The 25,985-nt window shown below is 35.0% G+C and overlaps 1 protein-coding gene across 16 annotated transcripts in view; it reads right to left on the bottom strand.

Moving 5' to 3' along the window:
* Positions 1-25,985, bottom strand: part of WDR72 (WD repeat domain 72) — a 337,194-nt gene that overhangs the window by 283,518 nt on the left and 27,691 nt on the right. For all 16 annotated transcript variants that reach the window (XM_064388824.1, XM_064388826.1, XM_064388823.1 and 13 more), the window contains 2 exons: positions 18,234-18,436; positions 1,698-2,515 (listed from right to left, as the gene is read on the bottom strand). In XM_064388824.1, coding sequence (XP_064244894.1) covers positions 1,698-2,515; positions 18,234-18,436 — 1,021 coding nt within the window. The remainder of the gene's footprint in view (positions 1-1,697; positions 2,516-18,233; positions 18,437-25,985) is intronic.

Genomic DNA, 25,985 nt, shown 5'->3' with positions numbered 1-25,985 from the left:
CATTTGTAAAGATTTATATATTTACGTATCCTACTTAGAAGTATACACCACTGTTCAGAGGGGAGGTGGTGGGGTGGGTGGGGGAGGCTTTTTTGGTTTTTTTCCTTGCAGCAACTTTAATATCTATAATTTTACAGGATATATGTCCCAAAGCCAGGATATGCATGTCTGGGAAAAATGTTTGATTTTGGTATGGTTGTTAATTTCAGTTACATCAAGTCTTTCCAAAACAGTGCTTTCCAAAAGGCCAGCATAAAGTAGTTTTTTGCATAGAAAGGAATTCATGTTCAAGATGGATTCCTGAAACAAGTATTCATGTAAGAATTTGTATTGAATATGGACCAATGGGCAACACAATTAGCAGCAAAAGTAAATGAGAAATGTGCATTTGTCCTGCAGGATGGTGCACATGTCTTGAGAGAGGCTGAGTGCCTAGAGCTTTGTGGGATATTTGCTGCAAGATCAATATTTTCTGGCCTTTCTTCTTGCCTTGGGGCCATAGCATCACCAACACTGAAGTTAATTGTCCCTAAAAAACTAAATACAGACCATCACTATGTTTGCCAAACAACAAAAAATTCATGGACAATATCCATTGCCTGATTAGCATGCTCTATTTGGCTTGGTCAAATAATGTTGAGCATGTTATTTCTCCTTTAATGCTGAAAAAGCATTTAGTCAATAAATTTGCTTTGAGTAACATAAATGCTATTTGAGATGGTTCTCACAACATAAGGGCTGATGAGGCATTCATTCCCAGGAGCTGCCATCATTACTGGAGGCATTGTACTTCAGATAGTATAACTAGGGCAGACTATTCTTCCCTCTTATGTTTTATTTATCTGCAAAGTCAAGGGTTCCATGGCAAAGGAAGTATATTGCTTATAGGGAGTGGAAGTTTAAATAGCACAAATGTGCTTAATGTGCATCTCACTATGTGCCTAAAGAGACCTCATTATTCTACTTAGTTTGAACTGCAAGGGAAAGAGTGATCTCTGGAAAACCTGGGTGTGAAGCTGGATAATTCAAGTTCTTGCTCTTATGAAAAAAATCTTGCATCTGTTCTCATCTGCTGAACAGAAAAATGTAAAGACAATTATATCTCAATCTCCTTTTCTTCAAACAATATCTGTGGAAAAAGTCCTACAGAAAGAACATAAGCTTCATTTAAGAAGTATATATTTAAGAAAAGTTTGTTTCATTTTTCATGACTACAAAGGAAGAGAAGACTCAGACTATTCTTAGCTGTAAGGGACCCAGAAGGACCATCAAGCCCACCTCTTAAGCGAATGGCCTATACAGGGACTGGACCCAGAACCTCAGCAATATTAGCACTGTGCTCTAACCAACTGAGCTAATCTCAGAGTCCTACAGAAGGAGTGCAGAGTCTGAAAATATGGAGACATACTTGTTGAAGATACTCTTCCCAAAAGGTACATGGCTCTGTGTGTTACCTAGTAAGCTTTTCAGAGGTAAGGTTTGGGGTAGGAATAATACCAATTCAATAATTTATGTTTAGAGATTACTTTGCTGTGATTTGTTCTTTGAAATCAACATATCGGCTTGGTGTTTTATTTTAAGGCATGTGTTTTGGGACAGAAAAGTATAATCAAGTGCATTAGTGGGACATGGAGGAATTGGGTTTGAATGTAGAGACATTAGAGAACATAATCCACTCATAATAATAATCCACTCACCTTTCAATTTCATCTGTAACTGATGAAGGTGTGTTAATTATCCTGCTGATTAATGCTATTCTGCTAAATAAGAAAAATACTGTTTCCAAGTCCCTTGTTGCATAATCATTATTCTCAGGTCCATCTTTCTTTCCAAATTGTCCTTCAGTAGCAGCAAGGTATTTGTTTGATAAATCAAGGACTCTTTTTGAAAACAAATTGAAAACTCCATGTTCTCCTAACCCATCACAATCAGTGCATTTCCATCCTGGCAACATCAGTGAGAGGTGGCTTTCATCTGACACAAGTCCAAAAGAAACAGGACACTGAAGCCTCAAGATGTTCAGGTGACTTGCACAGAGATTGTCTATTTCTTTATCTACACCCCATGGTAGGAGACATGATAAAAGCAGTTTAGCTGTATCGGTTGCAGTGTTCATATCGATGTTTCCTGATGGCTGCATTCTGATCTTTCTTGAACTCTTCATTTTTTTCCATCTTTTTATGCCACCACCTTCTTCCATAGGCCTAGCTGGATAATTATCTTTGTGAACTTGGTCTGAACAAACAGTCTCTTCCTGCCCATCTACTTGAGGTACAAAGGCAGCAGTTTTATTTCTTTTTAATGTCAGTGCCCTTTTCTCAGTAGTACTTTTAGCTCTGTCTAGAGTGTATTGGTTGTGGAATGATTTTGATGACTTCAATCCATTGAGTTGAGATGAGAGAAGTTCCTCAAGTTTTTCCAGGTCAAATAAGAGAATATGAAAGTTGGCATTGTTCCATTTTGTCTTAGCTGGTAAAATAGTAAAGGGCTGTTGGATGCAGCTGGTATCAGTCAACTGAAAGAAAAATATTGCATGTCTAAACAAAAATCCAACAGTTCTTTGTAATTTTCAAGATATCAGCATAGAATTTCTTATGGAATAGAGAAACTCTATTAATTCCATTACATTAAATTAAAATATATTTATTCAGTTTTGATTAAGTAAAAAAGATTTGCTTAAGATACACAGAGACATCAGCGTGTAAGTACTATAAAACAGGCTCCTTCAATTACACAGCCATACTGCAGATAGTAGCATGTATCTTTGCAAAAAAATCTAGGCTGGTATTTCTTCTGCTAAGTCTCATTTCAAGTTAAAAGGATTTTTGGAAAATTTTAAAACATAAAACCTTTGTTTTTTCAAAATAAAGCTAGAGAAGCAAATGCTACAATGCTGCAAGATTCTTGCAAACCCTGAATGTCTGTATGTGTCTGCATGCCTTTTTACAATTTGCTATATAGGAGATATATATATATAGGGGATTTGTATGGGATAAAGACTACACATTTTGCTATTTCAAAACATGCAAAGCTACCTCCTTTTGAGATAAGTCACAAAGCAAGAACAATAAGGAAGCTAGGTTAAATATATCTCCACACACACAATTAATTACCTTAGCAGAAAATAATTAAGAGAAAAAGGCTACTACAATGTCTGTGAACATCTGACTATCTTGTGCCACCCTATTTCCTACCTGCATCTTTTCTAGAATTCTCCATAATTTTCCCCCCAACTTTGAAGCCCATTCACAATAATGGCCATTTATAAAGCATAATTTCAATTCTACATACTAACATAATAAATACACATAGCTAATTACTGTTGTTAATAAATGAACTAAGGACATAGTTTTTGAAACCAGAAGATTTGAGAAGAGCTACAGCTGCTCTCAGCTTTAGAATCACATGTTAAACTGTAGAACTAACTTAATGATGATGGTGAACAGTCAGCTGAACATAAGGAAATGTTCAAAATCATCTTCACAAAAAAAAAAAAATTACTCCATTTTAGCCTTGCAGTTTCATTATTTAAATGAGAAAATGTCATTAAGAAGAAAAATTTACATCTTTTCTTTTACCACTGCCCTTGGCACAGGGTGGACACTATGCTGTAACAAACTCCAGTGGAAGGGATGTCTTTGAAAATGACCTGATGAGTTCACACAGTGACACAACATCTTACATCATAATCCTGCAGCACCTACCAAAGAAGTGTGTTTCACCTTCAGGGAAACACCAGAAGAGAGGGAATATAAACTCCCTGTTGACACTTCTGCCCTTTCCTTTAAGCATTTACGACTGGTATGTTTTTATTGTCCTGAACAAGCTTATGCTCTCAGCACCATGCTCAGCCTTCACAAGCAGAAAGACACATCAAGAAGCAACTTTTCATCTCAGTAATACTTTTGCAAACCATAATGCCAGCTTCCATATCACAAATGATACAGAATTTTCCAGACCACTCTTAATTTTCTTTTGACAATCTGAAGCATTCCACTAATGCAAAGAACTTTGTTAACATAGTTATATCTCAAAATAAACCATCAAGTGTTAGTAAACAGAGCAGAAACCAGCTCTTGCTGGAATGCAACATTGTTTACCTCATCTTTCTCATGACCACCTTACCTAACTCCTTTTACATTACAAACTATGATTTTATAGGATTAGCTATTTTAAAACTGTTAATATTTTAGTACAAATAACACGAGGGAAAAAACTGACTGCAAAAAATCTATGACGTGACTATTTAGTTTTGGGCAGTAATACAATTTGGTTTTTTGTAATTTAGGGAATGATGCTCCCAACCAGATGAGAATGCACTCTAAATACATAATCTCATTTAAAGATCTCCATAGGGAGTCATAAGTAAGAGATTATAATTGTTTGTTCAGGTTTTTTATCCCTTTCCTTTAAAAAAAAATAATACATTGTATTTAAGTTCTAAGATTAAAATAATCTTTAATTATGATGTTTCCTAATATATAGGGAGAACCCCATGAAATGCAAACACTGGAATTCACAGGCTAGCTTTGACATTAATTGAAATCATTATTATTTAGCCTATCATTTTCTCTTTCTATACTTATATTTGCTTGATTAACATTTAGAAACCTTTAGTGAAATCAGCATCCAAACAAAGGAAAACACAGTGACAATGTCAATCCATTGAGATATTTGGTGACGCTACTACATGTGAAGTCACAATAAACATTCATGTTCTATTGGCAATATGAAAGCTTATTGACATTGATCCTAAAACTGTCTGCCAAGTTATCTTAGCTCTCTGCAGCAGGCATTTCATTCCAATGAAAGACGGTGGGCATCCAAAGCTTTAGACATAAAATGCCATTTAGGATCTATGGGCAAGCTATTCTCTGTAGTAGAAGATTACAGAGAATGGAGACACCCATAAAACTAATTACAAACTAGAGAGCTGGAAACTGCTTTTGTTGAGTATTGAAAAACATATTAACAGATATTTACATTATATATTTTACCTTTTCTAGTTTTAAAGTTAATCTTTGACATGGACAGCCTACTGTTAGTTTTAAAGAAGCAAAAAGTCTGACTACAAACTAATATTATATCCTAAGACTTCTGAAACTCATTGACCCACAGCAGAAATTGCTTTCTATATCCAGGAAAGAGCAAGATTCAGGGAGGCTTTGAAAAGCCAAACTATTTTCCATGCATGGCCAGTATCCCCTGACATCTCTCCAGCTTGCCACTGAAGATGTTTGAGCCAGAATCAGACAAGAGCTGGAATAAACCATTTTAGTTGAAAGGGAACTACAAGGATCATTTAGTCCATCTAGGCTCTCCAAATGCCCCTTAAACACTCACTGGCTTGGGGCATTGTACACATCTCTCAGAAGCCTGTTCCAGTTTTTTGGCATGCAATTCATCACTGCTCCACAAATTACAACCCTATTCCTCTACATCTTTCCCCCTTTACTCATTTTCAGCATCCAAGGAAAAGTTTTCCTGTGACTATGGGAAGGGGGCAGCAGGGGGCTGTACTTACTGTGGCCCCCAACTGCATCAATACATGCCATTATCTTTAACAGATTTAGGACAGACATAGCACATAAAAATTTCATGGGAAGTACAATTCAAGTGTTATTTTACCTAGCTGCATTCTCATCTCTAAAGGCCTTTTTCCACTGGGATCCAACTTGTTCTGGGAATGATATTCCACTTAAAATATACACTTCCATTAGCTGACAGGGATTCCCATACTTTTTCAGCTCCTTATATGCATGCACTTTCTCCACGTATCTGCTTTCTTTACCAGAAACATTCTATTGTGGGTTTTGTACTAAAACCAGATTTGACAGGAATGTTCTTGACATTCATTTTACATAAAGGAAATAAAGGGGCAAAAAATCACAAGACAGAAATTTTAGAAAGCAAAATACCAGCACCAGCATTCAAAATATACTTAGACACTGGTTTGGTACCACTGAATAGAAGTTGCTCAGTTCCCATAGCACAAGTAGCATCCAATCCTATGCCAAGCAAGTCCTGAAGTACTAAATGTGACTTATCTTCTAGACTTATGGCCTTCTTTATTCATTGCACTCTCGCTTTATCCCAAAACATAGCAGGATAAAAGTGGCAGAAAATTGGTCCCAAAGTTCCCAGTGCCTGCAGAATGAATCACGATGTACAAACCCTAAGTGGGAGCTATCCTGTTGATAGCTCATAAATAAGTTTTTTAAATTATGCAATATTTAAGGGGTCTAATTCTGTTCCTTTGACCTTTCCCCTTTGAAATAACACATTTTGATTCACTAACACTGAACAGGTTCAATCCCCTCCTTTATCCATTGCTGCCACCTGCAAAGGCTCAGGAAAATATTAGATGCAGTTGAACAACTTTAATGGGAATTTTTAGGCAGATTAGGCAGGGGGAGATTGGAGAGATGTGTGGAGCTTACCTGAAATTATGCCATAGAGACTGAAAGGTTGTTTCATTCATAGAAGGCACACTGCTGTTTTATTTTTCTTGGGGTTAGGAATTTTCTATTTCTGATTTCCTTGAGAGTTTGAGGTTTTTTTAATATATGTACCTTTATATTTTGACAGCAAATAGGCCATTGCCTTTTAATACAGATACAACAGCTCACTGAATGTCATGATAAAAGAGTAAGTCTTACCTGATAGACTTTAAGAGAGTAATTCTTTCCTTATTAAATATACTTACTATTAATAAATTAATGCAAACAATAATTAAAATACCAGCACCCTACTGTTTGCTCAGTGAAGATGTTCTGTGAATATCCAATAGTATGATATATTTTCAAACAAGATTTTTTAAACAAAACCCAATACCAAATCATCAAAACCACCATATTTGTAGGCTCTAGGAAGTATTTTGACATGACAATTTTTGAAATATGACAATGTTTGATAATATCAATATGCTTATTTCAATGAAGTTAACAACAGCTTTTGTCATTAACAGTACACATATTGCTTTTAAAAAACTAAATTGTGGAGAACGTGCTACAGAAATGAAAGAGGATGTAGCAGAATTTGTCAAACAAATTTGTTGATGGGTGAGAATTTTCTGTCTTGATCAGGCCAGTCACTGGATTGTCAACAGAAGTTCAGAGGCCATAACTTCTCAGAATCACATCTCATCACTGATCTGGCTCTAGGCTCACAAAAAATAAGTACATCACACGTCTGCTTGTAAAAGCTATTTTAGGTACTCCTACCCTCCTGTTACATTTGCAGTTTGTGGAAATTGAAGAACTGTTAACTGAAGCATGGTCACCACACCTAAGGGTCTTATACATTAAATTATACTACCAATGACCACTCTATTTTATTCTACATTATGTTTTATTCTTGCTGGTAGGAAAGAATACCTGTGTTAGCTTTTGTTGGATTTGGGTTTGCATTTTTCATCCATCTTTAACTACTGAATAGGTACAAAATCATCTTTTCTTGCAAAATATTTTTCTCTTCAACCTTTTTAATGAAAATAGTAGCATGAAAGAGAGTACCTGCAAATGTGTCCCCAAAACATAAATCTACGTCATACATAGTTTTGCAAAATAAGAAACTTGTAACTGTCTCTTGAATTGTCACAGCAAACAAATACATAAACAATGCACAAAATGGCTGGCACAGTGTAAATTAAAGCATTACATTTATTTCTAAATCCTCTGAGCCCTCAGTTGCTAGAGATGGTAGTCGATAGGAGTAAAAAAAATTGCCTCCTTGAAATGTGCTTGGTGAACAGCAGCTTGATGATTGGCAGCACAAATAGAAGACAAACGAGAAAGCCTTCAATCTGCAGCTGATGCACAGGAAGAACATGGGGAGCTGAGTTTACAATAGAGAAAACATTACCAAGCTAATGGCACAGGCAATCGTTTGACCACCATGCATCTCTGATAGCAGCAGGGCATCCATTTTCAGTTAAGTGTTAGAGTACCTTTTTGCTTTCTCTGACCACTGCAGGGGTAAAACAACCCAGTGCGTGAAACCCACTGACTGGTAATAAATTACTATATTGGATACTTTTTGTTTTCTTTCAGCAATGACTTTACTGTGTATTCTTGCCATCATTACCAATTAAAGTGGAGCTCACGTTAGCAAGCTGTATCTAACTGTATATCAGTCCTACGCTCCAATTGCTTTGGCAAGAACCACAGGGTCAAGAGGCTCCTTTGACCTTTAGCAGCTATGTCTCTCTGACCACTCACTATTTGAAGCAATCTCGACTGAACAGATGGACACTTCTGCAGACTCTATAAAGCTTAGAATATAAAGATAAATGAAATTGTGTTTGGGGCTTCAAACTGGTTTATGAGCATAAAATATAGTTAGCAAATTCCACAAAAACCTCAGATTTCAAATAGCACATCTTAAACCTATGCCACGAAAGGAACACCTCTTTATCTACTGGGAAATTGTATCTTTTGGATGTGTATTCTACATATAAAATCAAAAGCTTGATATAACTTATGTATCTACTTAGCATTAAGTCACTTCCAAATTTAGGAAGTCTAATTTACTTTGATCACTAAAAGACGAGCAAGAAGAAAAGCTAGTATAACCTTTTCCCATGACAGCACAGCAATAAGCACACGATCAAACATCATTCAGTGGAACAGTACTAAGACACAGAGTGAACACCACTCATCTATTATATGACTAGAATTTTGATGTAATAATTTAAAAAGCAAGGGCTTTAAGAAATGTAAGAAAGATAAATATGAAATCGGCGTCCAAGTTTACCCTAAAAGAAACTTCAAATTCTCAAGGTCATGATTGAAGAACTGTTAACAATTAGATAGAAATATGGTCTTTCAATCCCATTTAGGTATTTGCAACTTAAAAATAATCTAAGCATTGAATGATGTCTTATTTCAGGTAAATCCTATCAGCAAAACTGCTTTCTTGAGTTCACAACCTTTCTGCTAATACACAGCGATCTTATTTTCTTGCTCTGCTGAAAGGACAAGCAATCTAGGATATGTGCAAAGATGCATTTATTCAAAAATAGTTACAAGCAGCAGGTATATAATTGAAATAGCACTTAAACATACACCATACACCATCTCTAAAATAACCTGCTGAGGAAGAAAGGATGCAAATTATTGGCTACACTTTCATCTCCACATAAAAACCATATGCACTTCCTAATCCAATATTAGCTCCTATCAGCAGTCCACATATCACACCCTTGTCCAACTCTGCCCTCCTCCTGAGCTTCAATTTTAGGGAGCATGTGAAGAGTTTGTCACTAAGAGTATCAATGGTCTCCCAAAGTGTACAAAGAGGCCAGCCTACCTGCCAGAAAGCAATGCCAGCCTCTTGCATAGGGTAAGCATCACAGTTACAGTGTCACTATCCCAAGGTCATTAATATTCCTTACCTTCAGACACCTCACCTAGTCATAGGACAGAGGTTCTTTTGATGGGGGCATTCAGAACTTTTTTCTTATTCACTTACCCTTTTATAGCTCAGTACTCACATATAAAGGACTATCTGTAACAAGCCTGGAGTCAGTAGTAGTGCCCCAGTTTGCTTTCACATGCAATTTATGCTTGACCTGAGACTTCATCATTTGGACAATGCACACTTGAACAAATGTGTCAATTCATGATGAATTTTCTTATATGAACTAGTATAAACAAGCTGTTTTGAACTTGCCTTGCATTACTTTTATTATGCTATTCATTACAACTCTGGTTGTATTACTGAGGATGCCCAGATCCTCCTACGAATCCACCTCCCATGAAGAAAAGGCTACAGTATTTTTGGAGTTCGCACCAGTGTTTATCTATCAACTTAATTGCAACATAAGTGGAGTCACCCTCTTTCCTCCCAACACTGTAATCTTTCTTTTTTCTTTTGTTAAGTCCCAGTGGAAGGCTTGACTACCCTCACAGCACTCTGAACAGCAACTGTAGCATCTCTGCTGATGCATCTGTGGCACAATGTAAGTAATTAAGCCAAGGAGTCTTCAGACTCAAGCTGTGTGATGAATAGTCTAAGCAACTGAATAAACCCTCTTTTTGTCATGTATGGAAGGCCACTGTCAGGCAGATTGTAGTCCAGATGGATCTACTGGGCACAAAAATTTCAATTGTTCACCAAGAATTGCTAACACATCTATTGAATTGCTCAATGTGGAGGTCTGGTATGAAAATTTAATGTTTCACATATTTTGTTTTCAAGTTAACACTCTCTCTCGCTGTAACACTCATCTTAGACTTTTCTATTGGATTTAATTAAAGGGTAAAAATAAAAGTGATTCTAGAGACAAATCTTTAAAAGATATCAAAGAATAACAGGCAAGTAAAATTAATATCCTGAATATCCTTTACAACTTTTCAACACTAGGAAACAAGTCTATCCTTTCTTTTTCAGAAAAATATTTGAAGAAATGCATGACTTTTTTACAGACGACTTTTGCTTTGCTCTGGAATTTATATCTCTGGCTGTCTGGGAACATTATCAGGCAATTCTAAATACAACACTTTTGACAAAACCTTGTCTAATAACTTTCTCATAGAAAGAATATAAAAGTGAACTGTAAATCCACTCATCTCTAATATCCATTTCTGACATGGACAGTCTCAGCTGTGAAAAGTTTAGGTACAAAGAAGGAATAAGATGGTGTTTAAAATTAAGTATTATTTATACACTCAATATTCAAATACTCTGCCTACAACTTAATATATTAATTATTTTGAATGTAAAAGTAAATTTCCCAACCATATCTTTAGAAATATGTACAGCTTAGTGCTGTGTAGTAGTGAAAAATTTCCATCCTCACTCAGCACTTTAGAAAAAAAGATGGAACATCTCCAAAATTTTCTGTATCATCAACTGGACAAGAAATGCTACAGCAATCCAAAGCCACAGACTGCTGGCTCAAGATTTAGGAATTATCATATTGAACCATTTACTGGATGAATGAGCATCCTAATATCTGTGAGATATAATGCTGAACATAGAGATACTGCCAACAGGACCTTTGCAGAAGCTTGAGAATTTGCTTTGTCCTAAGAAGGAGTGATGTATATAAAAATTAAGTTAGCAATATATATCTGAGTGCTGACTCCAACTGAAACAACATTTTCCCTGGGCTGTTCTGAGTGCATTTCCCATCTTGAATTATAAGAGTCCCACCCAGAAAATTTACCTACTTAAAAGTTCTAGATCAAATCATAAGCAAGTGACTTTCTACTAAAGAAAAAGAACCAAAACCCAAAAATCCTACGTATTCTAGAAAGTGCCATTCTTGAGATTTTAAGAATAGGCAAGCTGGATTTTCTTCACATCCTTTAGCATTCTGAGATGCATCAGGATGGCAGCTAAGTTTCTGTACCCATAGACTTCATACTGTTCTTTCCTTGCAAGCTGTTCAGTCTTTCTGCAGAGGCTTCCAAAATAACAGGTTTTGGAAACAAACATTCTCAAGTGTCTGCTCTCCTAATTCATCCTTTCCCATAAGTATTGCAAGAACCAAACCTGACTACTGGAATAAATTAGAGTATTAATATACCAAAACATATATGAAGACAATAGACGTATAACCACTGCTGTTGCTTTGTTTGTTTGAAATCAAACCACAGGTTAGCCAAAGATTTTATTTCTGCTCTATAACTGAGATAAGAGTTTCAATTAGCTAGCAGAAGGAAGCTAGCAGATAACAAGTCTTTCTTTTACAGCATAAGGTTTGTTTGCTGCAATTCCCATTTCTAAGTTGCATGTAAGATGTTGATACACTTCTGAAAAAGTCGCTGCCTTTATTTTAAAATAGATGTGTGAGGAGGAAACCTAGCAAAAAGTCTCACACTGAATTCACTCTGAATTCTTGCTAGTATTTTTCTTCACTAAAATAATACTAATTGAACTATAAGAGGCCAGGGAATTAATGTTTAGAATAGAAAAAGTGATTATCAGAACTGTAAAGATTCCACCATATCAATAAAATTAATAATGAAGAATTTAAAGAACACCATTGAACAACATGAAAATATAAAGGTTAAAACAAAGATCATGTGATTTATTTTAGAATTAGGCAGAGCACTTGGAAGGAAAACCAATTAGGTTGATCTACAGAGCAAGTCACACCTTTTAGACTACAAAAGTAGTAAAGGTAAAATCCAAGATAGGAAAACTCAAAGTGTGCGTAGCTCCAGACCTAAAAGAAACAGTCCTAAGTGGCAAATATGACATCATGAACACCAATTCCATAAGAGAGAATTATAAGTATAAATCCATAACCAAAATGTAATCTTTGCAAAAGATTCCAAGAGACAGAAGGGAATTGCAGCATGGCAGAGGTATAGGAAAAGAAAAAGACAGCAATAGTTGGGTTAATAACTATAAATAAATCATCCTTCAACATGAAATACTTCACAAGGACTGTTGATATTGACCTTAGATTTATTTCCAGTAGGATACTATAGCAGCCTCTTTAGCTTTATCATACAGTCCCAGTAGCTGTCTAGGAAGGGAAAGAAGTTTTAATTCAGTCACTTTCCATATAGTCACAGAGTAGAAACGAATCAGTGTCAGAAGCACTGAAATAAGTAGTTAAGACTTATTATTAGATTTATGAGGCCCTGTGTTAATTGCTATCCACACGTGTAAAATTAAAATGTGCTACAATATCACAATGGCAACTTTTTGGTTTCATTTTGCTTTGAAGCAATCAATGGAGAAAACACAAATCATCAAAATTCTTGACTTGGTGTGCCAATTTAAAAACTACAGTAACTTCCATAAAAGATGGCATGTGGTCAAAGCTATCAATATCCCTCAGGATCATGGTTCTTTTTAACTGCTCCCCATTTAATCTCATAACTCCCAAGTTATTACTTCACTGTAGTTATGTTGCTACCGTGGTCCCTTGATAAAATACTTCATTGTAAAATTTCACAGGAAATGTAGTACTAAAATATTTTGCAACTCAATTACAGAGAAAAAAAACCACCTGTATATATTGAGTTCTTTTTTCTTCACTCATTTTCCTATTATGCTGATTTAATAAACTACTAAATATAACTAGTGAACACTAGTTTCAGGAAAAAATACCCAACAAAACCCTTGCAGCATCAATGTGCTGTTACTAACTTTAGGGAGAAATACTCTACTACTTTCTATTTTGCTTTTTCCTTAATAATCCACATAAGTCACCAAGACCTGTAATTCCCCATAATAATGCTCTAAATATTATAAAAGGAAAGAAATTAAAGGAATCCATGTCTGTGACACCATTGTTTATGGTACCACTCCTGATTTCCTATTTGCTAAGTATTATTTTGTATTTGTGGTTGTATCTTATTTCCATTTTTCTATCAATTTTTCCATCAGTAAGATTTAACTAGCAGTGATTTTCCAGACTTCCAATAACAATTTTATTTTCAAATTGCTTCCCTTGCTATACTAAAACAAATAGCTGCTATTATCCTACAGTCTTCATTTGCCTCTTACTTATTATGTGCAGCAACAAAGGAGATATTTCTTTTATTATTTGTAACTTCTGGACATTTTTGCCTTTACATATTCTTGTTCAGAGCAGAATATGTATAATACTATGTAAGTGGATATCAAGTTCCAAAGGACTCCTATTACAACATATTTTAAGAAATGCTGAATTAATATATCAAAAAATACATATACAAGTCCACATACAAATGAATGTTTCTCTCCCCCATCTTTGCCTTATCTCATATGCACAGTAAAACAATCTCTTTTCTAATTTAGATTTTCAGTAGTATAATTTATGAGTTCAAGCTTCAGCACCCATTGCACAGATTCTATCATCTTCTTTTCCCTCCACTGTTTTTACCCAGACCATTCTAATTACTGAAATCACTAGAAACATTAGTGCATCATTAACACAGGCTTATATACAAAATATTGAAGTTGAAAAGGTAGGAAACTTTCCAACATGAAGGGTTTCTGGAACATCAGGAAAACAATTCCCAGACACATCCACCTTTTTATGTGCATCAATGAAATCTTCATATGATGCACTGGAGCATTTCAATTTTTTTTTTTTTTAAATCAGTTTTTCACAGAGCTCCAATTTCCAAGCAGAACTATGACTTAAAGCTATAATGAGAGCTAGTTCCATATGAACACCATAAGCACAGTCTAGTGTGTATTCTGTTGTAATTAAGAGCAGTGATTCAATACCTATTGCTACTGGCTGGGTATCATAGCAACCTTGTGTCACTGAATACTGCTGGAAAACTGTTCAGCACTAGCAAGACCATGCTTCAGGAAAATCTACAATGGCACTACAGATTGTCAACATCTGTGGGGGTTGTTACAGGGAGAGCAACAAAGAAACCTGCTTTAAAAAACCCTATACTTAGAAAATTGACAGGGATTCTACAGTAGCAGTACAAAAAGAAAAAAAAAAAACAACAGAGGAAGGAAAGAACATTTTTTTTGTCATTAGTTACACAACTTATGCACCCACATCCTAACATCTACCCCTATAAATAGAGTTGCAATAATGCTGCATCATCACATCGTTTATGTATATCCACAAAGCACTGCCTTTTACTTTTTAACTAAACACAAGCATCATTCACCACCAACATTAATCTGGAAAGAAAACAGCCTTACTTTCAGAATAATATTTAAACTTTCACAAATGAACTCTAGATAGTCTTGTATAAATCTGAAAAAAAAAAAAAAAGAGAGAAAACAGGTTACTATGAACAAGAACCCAATATTGATTTTTCTGCGGTGCAGTAAAGCATCTCCATTCTATTTGGCTGCTGTCAAAGCCACTCTTTAACAGCTGGAGTCAAATTGCACTATTTACAGCAAGAGCCCTTGTCAAGTGGACCATAAGTATTCTAACAATACACTATTCAAATGGCACTTTGCCACACAAATTGCTGACTTGATGAATACCCTATGTCAATGACTAAGGCCAATATAAAAGTTTCATTTTTATGAGAGGTTTTACATTCACATATTAAGTAAAGCTTTCTTGAAGAACTATTAAGCTATATATTTTGGGTCTTTTGACATTAAAAATAATTAAAATCTGTTTAAATATATCAAGGGGATTTGACAACATTAATATGGATCTTGTGTTAACTGCATTTGTCACAGTCATCTGTTATTGGTACTCCCACTGGCACGTGCAGCACAATAAAAGAATTAAAATGGTCAAAACACCATGAAATCAAAACATTCTGCTTTTGTATCCGTGATTTACATGACGGCAAAAGTTTTGAAAGAAAGCCTTTGGAGCTGGACTACTATGTGAGGATATTTATAGTTTTTAGGATGGAGGAAAGACAGACCATTATTTTGAAAACTTTCTTTCATCTTAAATATAATATGAAGGATAAAACAATTTAATAATGGCAAGAATAAATGCTGAATTTTACTTGCAATCTTCATGTGGATCACTCCTTGTACAAAAGGATCACTCTCAATTACAATATCAACAGGACAGAATAGCTACCCACTCATTTTTCCTGTCACATAAATCTTCTGAAATTGAGTTCCTTAATATATGCTAAAATTGATGATGGGGTTTTTTGATAGAAAAGTTATTAACAATTTAGTATGTTGTTAAATTTCTAATACACAATTTGCTAAGGAAGGAAATTGATAATGAAACACTCATTCTATATTAAAACCCTCTAATAATTGTGATATTTTTACATGTGTAAGAATTACATGCTTTAATTAATAGGGGATGGAATGTTGAAGTCTGATAACCACAGTCCTCTCACTAATTAAATGGGATCTGAATTTCTAGAATATTTCAAGATGCTAAAATACAGTGATACAAAAGAGTCAAGAGTAATTTTTTGAAAAACCTAACAAAAATTTTTCTGCACAAAACTTAAGAAAAACAGCAGACTTCATAACAAGCCATCAATTTAGCAATAACAGAACGGTGTTAAAAAAGCTGCAGAGTTCCACACTCCTTTTGTGTAGCCAGCACTGGGCTTCTGTAATAGCATTAAGGGGACTTCCATTGTTATGTTTTTCCCAGGTTTAGCTACACTAAATACATTTAGGCTCCAACTTCTCCCACACCAATCTACAGAACCCTCTCCAATGCAGATGCAAGTGGGAAGAAGTTCTAAATGTACTGGACAGCATATGTCTGATGGATGAAAAGTGTTTTCCCAAATACAGAATTTAATTTATTATGAATTTAGACAAACCTAACAGGTCTGTAGTGACAAAAAAGAACATGAAACTAACAAAAGAGATTTTGACATAAAAAGTCTAAGAGACATCAGTAGTATTCTTAATAAGTTTACATTTGGACAAGAATATTAGTGAGAAATATTTAAACATGACAATAGAATATTATTTTGATAAATCAGATTGACAAGATGTATATCAAATCGAGCACTACAAATCTCATGCTACATTTCCATGGTTTCTTGTTGTGATATTTCTGCCAATTTAAGATCATAATTCCCAAAGCACGTTAAACTCCACATTTTAAAGTTTACAAAAAACTCTTCCCATATTCCATAATCAGCACATTTTCTTTCCTCCCACCTTGTTAAATCCATGCAATTTTCAATTTAATAGACATACCTAAAACTACTTACCAAAGAACTACCAAAACTTTTTTTCTTTTGTTCCCATTTAAGAAGGCAAGAAGAAACTATTCCTTTTAACAAACTAACAGGGAGATCAGATTCTGTGTCAATGGCCAACTAGTGCACCATCTGCCCCACAACATGCTCAGCAGGATTACGCGCTAATAAGACTTTTCAGAAAATGGGATCAAAAAGAACTTTAGAAATCAGACTAAGGTTAGTAAAAGGTCAAAGAAAAATATTAAGAGTTAAACTACAATCATTAGAAACTCAATGTTATATGTAAATTTGAAAATACAATGAAGAAAAGAACATAAAATTCTGAGTGAGGACTTGGATCAAGCTGTACTTTATCAGTTTTGTAATACCTGCTACTTCATCTCCTATAATTAATAAAGCCACAAAAAAGGCCAGAGACCATTCTGAAGGTTGGTTCCATGTGTGATTGAGGGAAAGCATTTTTTACTCTCAATACTTGTGGTAAAATACGTTCCATGTACATTGAGGGTTGAGGAATAGCAGCCATGACTTCTGTTTATTGCAGAGAACAGAATTCCCAAAACCTATTAATTAACAAGTGGTAAGCAAGAACAAACTACATAAAAACCCTATCCTTAAGATATACCTTAATCAAGAGTTCAGTGAATATATTATCTCCTGGTGCATAAATAGGGTTTAATAAAATTGGTTTGTACCATTTTTTGCCTACATGAAAAAGGCAATATCCATCTCATTGAATTTGAGATAGTATTAGAGACAGTTATAACAATCAGTTTTAACATTAGCAAATACTATATTAATTTTTAAATATCCACAAATAACTGATAAAAGTATAGATTTATCTAGGCCACAAGAAAATAGAATGACTATTACATTTTTAATCTTCTCATTATTTGATATCTCAGTACTCATTTTCTCAGTTTTAACATCACACTAACGCTACTTTAAGCATATTATTTCCTTCTATTACTTATTCAAAACAAAAAGAAGGGGCACAGCTTCTCCATCAGTCTCAATTAGTTGGTTTAATGATTTTGGTAGGAAGATATTTCTACATAAAGAATCTCTCCGTGGCCAAATCTTTCCTGAAGATGATCATACTTTCTTGCAGTGCAGTACCTCACATGAGTACTGATTTGATCACACCAATAAAAAAATAAGGCACTTGCAGTGTATTCTGTGATGATGCTAAGAGAAAACACACACCCAATAAAAACTATCTCAAAATGACAAGAGGAATCTTTGGTCTCATTAGAAGAGCAATAAGAGAAAGACCAACAGCATGGGATCTCTGTGTGCTTGTTCTCAAGAAACACATTTGAATGGGTGTAAGGTGTATTCAGCTGTTCTCAGGGTACTACTGACAGGAGCAGTCACAAGCTAGAGGCATGAGGAAACAGGATCTAACTACAGGTAATAAGGGCTGAGAAAATCCTTTAGAGATTAGCTACTAATGACCTTGCATAAGGCACTCTGCCAATTTTCCTCATTTATCTATGAAATGGGGTTGAAGGCATAAAACCTGGGCCAGCCAGAAGAAGCCTTTATAAACTTAAAACCAAGCAACTATCCCATTTACTCATCAGTGGGTGACAGAGCAAAGAATCGGAATCACCACTAATTGCTCTGCAAAAACGCTCTACTCTTCACTCTTACCTTATCTGAAGACTTCTCTGTATGAGCAGGATAAGGGCCTATGCCATGCTTGTATGAGCTGGAGTGTTTGTACCCAGAATTCTTGTTTCGTTTTGACTCCTGAGACACGGGAAGTAGAGCACCTGCCACTAAGTATTCTGAATCTTCAATAGCAGTAAGAATTGCTCTTGCTGTGTCACCAGTTTCATGTCGTTCCAGTGTGCCTAGAGAAACACAACAGAAGTTGTAACTTTTTCAATGAGCTGTACTATCACATCTCTATCATAGTATTAATATAGTACACAACATGTGAGCAAAAAAAAATAAATCACAAAATATTTACAGATGAAGCAAATGACTCCTCTTTTTAAAATTAAAAATGTATTATACACTATTACTATAAAAAAATAAAGCTTAATTTCTAAAGAAATCACTACAGCAAGTAACTTTGTCTCAGACCACAAGCAGCTCCAGATATTTTGTATGTTTGGAGTGAAATGCGGTTTTCAAAGGGAGCCAAAAATATTCCTGAAAATATCACCTGCCTTAACTATTCAAAACAGAAATTTGTTTTCTCCTCACAAACCCCTCACAGAGCGTCTATGTCATTAACAGTGTAAACAACAACACATTTATGTAATATTTTAGTGCTGTCCTCTAGTGTTCTGGATTACAAATAGCAAGAGATAGCTCAATTTTTTTTCATTCCATTCCTAAAAATTGTCAGACATAAAGAAGGTTTATATATGAATATCTGTGTGGCTTAGTCATCAGGGATATATGAATGTGATGTTTCATAGACTATTTCATCACTTGTGTGACTCTCTGAAATCTAAATCCTCTAGATGTTATACCCAGTTATATTTAGTAAAAACTTTATCCAGTAATTTTAGTAATACTATTTCAATTATAAGTAACATTAAAACTATCAAAACTGAGCTGAAATGTACTTGAAATGAGCTACTATTATATACTACACATTTCCTATAGGAATTAAAAGAAATTGCTGAAATAGCATGTTTCCTATAAATATCAGAGATAAAATACATCTGAAGGGTTTTTCAAGTATTAAATATCAGCTATAAAATGAAATGTTTTTCCCTTAAGTTTGAATTCTTTCTACCCTCAAGTAATACAACATGAATTTCCCCTTTCACTGCTACAAGAAAAAAAATGTGTAACATTGAAGTTCTATCAGTAACACCTGCTAAAAATATTGGACTGGGATTGAGGGATCTCATACAATAAGTGTTTGTGTGTATATGTGTGTATAAAATCTCTTTATCTGAAATTATTTCTCTGAAACTCATCCATTTCTTTTCACTGCAGTATCACCTCTACTACTCATACAACAAAGTCGCTGAATTCAGAGCAGAAGAAAATAGAGCACCTGATTCTCTGTCCCCTATAAAAATCAGTTGGACACCACAGATGACTGTAATATTACACTGAAAGAAATAAGAATCAGCCCCAATTGTTTTTAATGTGCCATTTTCTTAATTCTTCCCCAGGACTTGAAGCCAGTGCCAGGGACCACTACAGAGCAGGATAGTTTCTGAAAGGAAAGTAAGACCCAAAAGGTCTTCATAGTTAGACTGTCTACAGAGCTCCCAGCACTGACATTTCAGGAACAAAAGACCATGTATACAGATGCCTACAAAGGATGATTGTACAGTTCACGTTGGACATGAGCAAACATTCTTAAAAGCACTACAGCACTGGCAAAGTGAAGTTTGGAAATAATACAGTCACTCAGCTAATATTATTTTGGCTTAATATATGTAAAGTAGCCTTTCAAACTACAAACATGCCACAGAATTATGTGAATTATTCAGAGCACAACATGAGCAAAATTCAAATAAATAATTGTTCTTCCTACTTTTAAATGAAGGGGCTGAAGCTTTCTCTACCCCCTTCTGTGGCAAGTCCACTACACAATGAATATATACACATACATCAAACCTTGTTTTCTCTAACACTTTTTTCAGTGCAATTCACTGCTGGAGTCCTCAATATTATCATAATATCTCTGTGAAATTATTAGGTATCATGTTCCTTTTAAGAAAAATAAGTTTTTAATAAATCCAAGACTTCTGGGGGCATGGTATGAAATTTCAACAATCTAACCACGCATAGTCTTTGGTATTACACAGAACTTCCAAACATATCTCAGTAGCACCAGATGCAAATGAGTGCTTCAGCAGCAGTCATTCTCTAGAGTCAGACCATTCTGTGGGATAACCTAGTGGATATAAAATAGAATATAATTTAGTGAAGGCTATCATACTACAGACAGACTTGGGTTATTTTCTGTATATCAGAGGGGTTTTTTCCGGCAACAGCTTCAGAGGCAATTTTTCAACTTCTGGTTGAAGAAAAAAATTTCAGTTGACAGAAAAAGAAACATACCAGAAGTAGTAAAAGGTACAGAAAATCTGACAGCAGAATTTAACCTTGGGAGGCAATGGCCTGAAGGGAATATACAGGTATTCTCAATGTACATTAACGCAAAATCATGTTTTATGAATTTAACACACATTTTCTTTTAAACAGATGACATATATGCTCCTATATATTATAGACTTACCAGATGCAAAGTGAGAAGCCACCAACAGGTTGTTGCGTTACTGAACATTTCTGCTGCTAACAAACTTCTCTAAGTGCATCAGAACAATACCATTGCAAGCATACCATTTTCGAGTAGTTAGGAGAAGAGAAAATTAACATATTATCAACTGAAAAAAGCCATTTTGGGTTTACACTAATCAAGAAACAGGGCTTGGCTTCTCACATAGAGAACCTACAATTGATTTGGTTTTTAATTTTCATTTTTAATACCCATTTATAGAGAGGAGCATTGAATAGAAAATGCCCTGGACAACAAGTTTATTTTCTTATTAACAGAACATTATGACAACCTAAAATCAATTTGAAAAGCTCCTGTTACATCTTTAAATTATTTATATATCTCTCATAACAAATCTCAAATCCTGTTTAAGTAGCACCTTCCAGAAGTTGTCTAGTTTCTTAAAAAATACCCATCCTTTCTTGCATATACTACCCAATCCTGTTCCCTATTATTAACATTTGTATGTACAGGTTTGTGTGCACAGCTGGAGCTGCAACAAAATGGCATGAAGTGCATAGGAAAATGTGATCGTGAAAGTGTTATTTATGTTATATGCTTAACTTTACTCTTCTGACTAGCCCAAAACACTAATTTACAGAGCAAATAGCTGGCAGAGACAAAATGAAGAAAGACTTATATTCTGTGATGCCTGAATACACCTGAGAAAAAACAGAGGATGAGGGGAAAGATTTAGAAACCTGTATATATGACAAAGACTTTCTGACAGCTGCAAACAGGCAAAATAATACTGAGGCAGGGTGCTTATTGTTCAGAAACTGTCATTTTTTAGGAATATGCTAAAAGGAAAATAAAAAAGAGTAAGAAAAGACAAAGCTTGTAGATGAGAGTACAGGAAGGAGGGCAGAAATAAAATTCACTGTCAAACCTGAAGTATTTAAATATGAATAAGCCTAAAGGATTTCGATTGAAGAGCATAAAAAAACAATGGATGAACAGGAAGAGATAGGGGTGTCTATACAGCAACAACACCACTGCTATGACCCCCTACTATACATACAAAATACAGGAAAAGAAAGTCTTTATCTCTCTAAAGCTGTGACCATGGCAACCAAGTCTCAGGAACACACAAGAGTGGAGTATTTCACTCTCCTGGGCAGCTCTGGACCACCAGATGTGACTGGCTAGAGACTGCTACAACATCTTATTCTTCCTGTGGACCAAGTACTACAAATTGTGTCTCTTGGTGTTAGTGCTGTCCATACAGTTCTCTGGGTTCTGCATACTGAAGGAGGCATTTTTACTGGAGAGGTCACGCAAATCTTCCTGCCTCAAGACGAGGCATTCTCTGCCATCACATGACCTGTCATATCATCAGGCTCCAGTGCTCTCTGTGTTTGCTGTCACAGCTAAAGTATCGAAAATCCTCAATATTGCACTGCTGCTGTGACCTAGTAACTCAGATGACTCTTACAGCATACTAGTGCTCTGTGCATGAGAAATTATTTCAGAATTGATTTTATTTAAAAACAGCATGTGGTCAAGAACAAATCCTTTTCTTTGCTAGTAAGTCAAAACAGAAAACCCAGCATTCAGAACAAGTACTATCTGTAACATTAGTTGCTTTATTTTCTGTTAAGATCATTTGTTCTGAAAAAACCCCTCCCAACACATTTCCTTCTGTGATGGTAGAGTAAGGCATACAGAAATTTTATGTTCCTTGCTACAAAAATGCTTGAATTTTACAATACTACAATCTTGCTCCAAGACAGTAGGCAAGCACTTTGCTTGAAAAATTTCTCCTTATTGCTAGTGCTATCATTCCAATATCAATTGGCTCAAAAGAGATGGAATAAACATTGCATTAAGAATATATATTCCAAGCAATACCAAGACAAAAGTAAATGCCATCTAGCAAATAGAAATGGGATAGATTACACAAAATCCAGCCAAATAATCTAATATTTTAAAAGCTATTTTACTTTAAGGATGAGATTAAAAATGGAGATGTGTCTTTGCAGACCTTCCTTCCTAATTTTTGCATTTGGAAGATTTCTGATATGTCCAGCTCTGTGTTATTGACATTTTTCTGAATACACACTTTCAGAAGAGCATTAGCAAACTACTGTCAATATCCTTCAGCTGAAAAAAAGCAATGAACATCAACACAAAGAAAACCACTGATATATAATGTTAGTTTATATATGTGGTAAAAAGAGCAATTCCCCAATACAGCCAGTCCTTATGTCAGGATTTCTGATGCAGGCACAAGACCCCAAAAGTAAGGACACTCCCCTGTTCTCTCCCTGAGTCCATCTGAACTATTCCAAACAGTAAAGGACAATGATATTTTGAATGAATTGTTAAGACACAATATATGTGCTAAACTGGGCTGAATGGAAAAAGTTACCAGCTCTGAAATTGGAAGATATGCAAGTCGTTTCCATCTACTCCTTTATCACAAACAAAGATGGAATGAGAATCTGTCCCTTAGTGTCTGGAATGAAACCCCTCCCTGGCAGGCACTCTTCTGACTGCACTGGATCATAGCAGTTTTCAGTTACACTTCTTATATATACACACACATATAAAATCTTATTTATTAATAATAAGAATGAAGATAAATTGTCAACTGGAAAGAACAGCTACATACAGCTAAATTCCACACAAGTGCCACCAAGTATACATAAATTACAAAAACATACATGGATATGCATACATATAAATATACAGATAGACTCATGTATACTGGCAAGAGTGAGGCATTCTCAGCTTCTGCAAACTGAGGAGAAGATGACACTGTCTTTTTTTTTTACCCTGAGTGTTTCCCAAGCTCCACTACCCTTTATTATGCTACATCAATAAGTATTTACTGAACGATGACTCAAATTTAGAGAGCTATGAAATATTCAAGTACAAGCTACAGACTGACCCGAGGCTTACACATATAAAATATAAGATGCAATAAAAATAAGACAAAACATTAGTTAAGTTTTACCTTAAGACTGACAAATTAAATGAAAAAAAGCCCCAAACCCAAATGCTAAATTCCACAAGGCATATATATTCATTTTAAAATCTTATTTTGAGATTTGCAGGTCTTTAGGCTATGCAAAATTCATTTAAAAAGAAACAAGAAGGTAGTGACTGCTGTGACTTTGACCCTACATCATGGCCTCCAGCAGACGAAACACAACCACAGGATTTATCAGTGAGGCCACAATCACCCACTCAGATCTAATTCTGACCAATGACCTGAAGAGAAAAAGAGAAAAATGGGGAGACAGGGAAAATGAAAAAGATATCAAAAGAGACTCTAAATCACTAAATTTTACAAGGACAAAAAGTCACAAAAAAAAGTAATTATTCTTGGTTCTCCAATTATCTTGGCATAAATCTTAGTAATGACCAAATTTACTCTGATTGAGTTAAGATTCATTAAAACTCTACAACTTATTTTATCACAGCCACCTCATGAAATCTAAGCTTTAACTTTCTAAGCAGTTTAATCCCTGATTTCTATGCAGGATGAGAAAAGCTATATGATGTATTAAATAAAGGTCTACTTAGAAAAAAAAAAAGCCAGCCAAACAACCCAAACCCCACCCCTCATATTCTTCAACTCATGTGATACTTGCTGTTTACTACAGGTTTATAAGTCTCATTGTTGGCACCAATTACAAAAAATATTACAGCATATATAACTATTTAAAATTATCTTTAAACAGTGTTTGAAAACCTTCCAGCGTGGTTGACCATCAATATGATCAAAGGCTTGATCCATAACATCGTATCTGCAGAATAATTTCATTTTCTCTATGGCAAGTGCACTTCTGAAACAGCAGAGGTTTTATGCAGCATTTAAGTTTATCGATGTGGCATAAACACAACAAGAATTATTTTCAGAGTATTTCTGAACTCTTCTATTTTTCATAAGGTTTTTTATGATCATAGAGATGGATTTGACTAATGTTAGACACTGCATATTTTATTAGGTCTGAGAAACTCATTAAAAGGCTGGTTTATTTTATTGATACCTGTGTAGCTTTTAAATGCTTGAGGTAAAATTTTCTATGATTGACAGCTATCTTAAGGTGGTATGATTTTTTTTTTCTTTCTCAGCAGAAATGTCTCAAGCCATTAATCATTCTTGTTAAAGTCATCAAACACAAGTGTTTCAGAAAAACTTCATGCCTTAAAGTATGGACTCAAAGCTGAACATTCACCTTCTGCGAACTGAACCTCCAAGCCAATGCCTTGCTCCCACCTCAGTGACAGCATTGCTTGAAGCACTGCTGCTTTTCCTGCCTGCTCAAGGACGAGAGGTCCATGCAGAACATTCCACATGGTGACAAAGATTCTCCTTACAGTGAACGGACTTACCTCTACCAAAAACCCTGAGATAAAATACATCAGTATCACCCTGATACTACATTTGCAAAATCAAGTAGAAATAGCAAAGAAAACCTCTGAATTAAGGTAGCGGGTACTTCTATGTATATCTTTGGTACACTCAATACATTGAAAAATGAGGGGTTTAAAATTACATACCAGCTAGTGTTCTCCGAATAATTCTATATAAAACTGTCATTCTTAGGATTTCTGGTTTGTTTAGATGCAGATGTTAGAAGCCAAGACAACTGTAACAATTCTGCACTTAGTCAGAAAATGGCAGAACTATTGTTACCAAGCACTCAGATACTGTGATAACACACATGTCAAAATACAAGGAAAAGTATTCTATTCAGAAAATTATTCAGGTAGAGCACAAATAGGGAAAGCGATACACAAATAGTGTGGATAAAACAAAATGTTGCATATTTGGTTATTGTCTATAACTTATTGATGATTTTTGACCTTTTCTAATAAGGATTGTAAGCAGAGTTAGTTTTGACTATTCAGGAGATCTGACCTCATAAAAATATTTTTAGGCATATGTTTCAATCTTTTTTTGGAGCTAGTAGCATGTAAGAAAGCTCTAAAAATTTGCACTCCCTGGGGGAGTATGAAAAAACCACAACACAGCCAGTGTAAAGCTAAAAATGTAGGATGAGAGCTGAACAATAAATTGAACTTTTATTAAGTGATGTTATTCTATCTTTAAACTCAAACTAAACATATCCTTAATAAAACAGAGGCTTGCAAGGCAAAATAAAGTAACAAGAAATTAGTAAATTATTAATTCT

Source organism: Passer domesticus, chromosome 14 (genome assembly GCF_036417665.1).
Source record: "Passer domesticus isolate bPasDom1 chromosome 14, bPasDom1.hap1, whole genome shotgun sequence".
NCBI classification, from domain to species: Eukaryota; Metazoa; Chordata; class Aves; order Passeriformes; family Passeridae; genus Passer; species Passer domesticus.
Note: the sequence above shows the minus strand (reverse complement) of the source record. Positions and strands in the feature narration are given on the sequence as shown.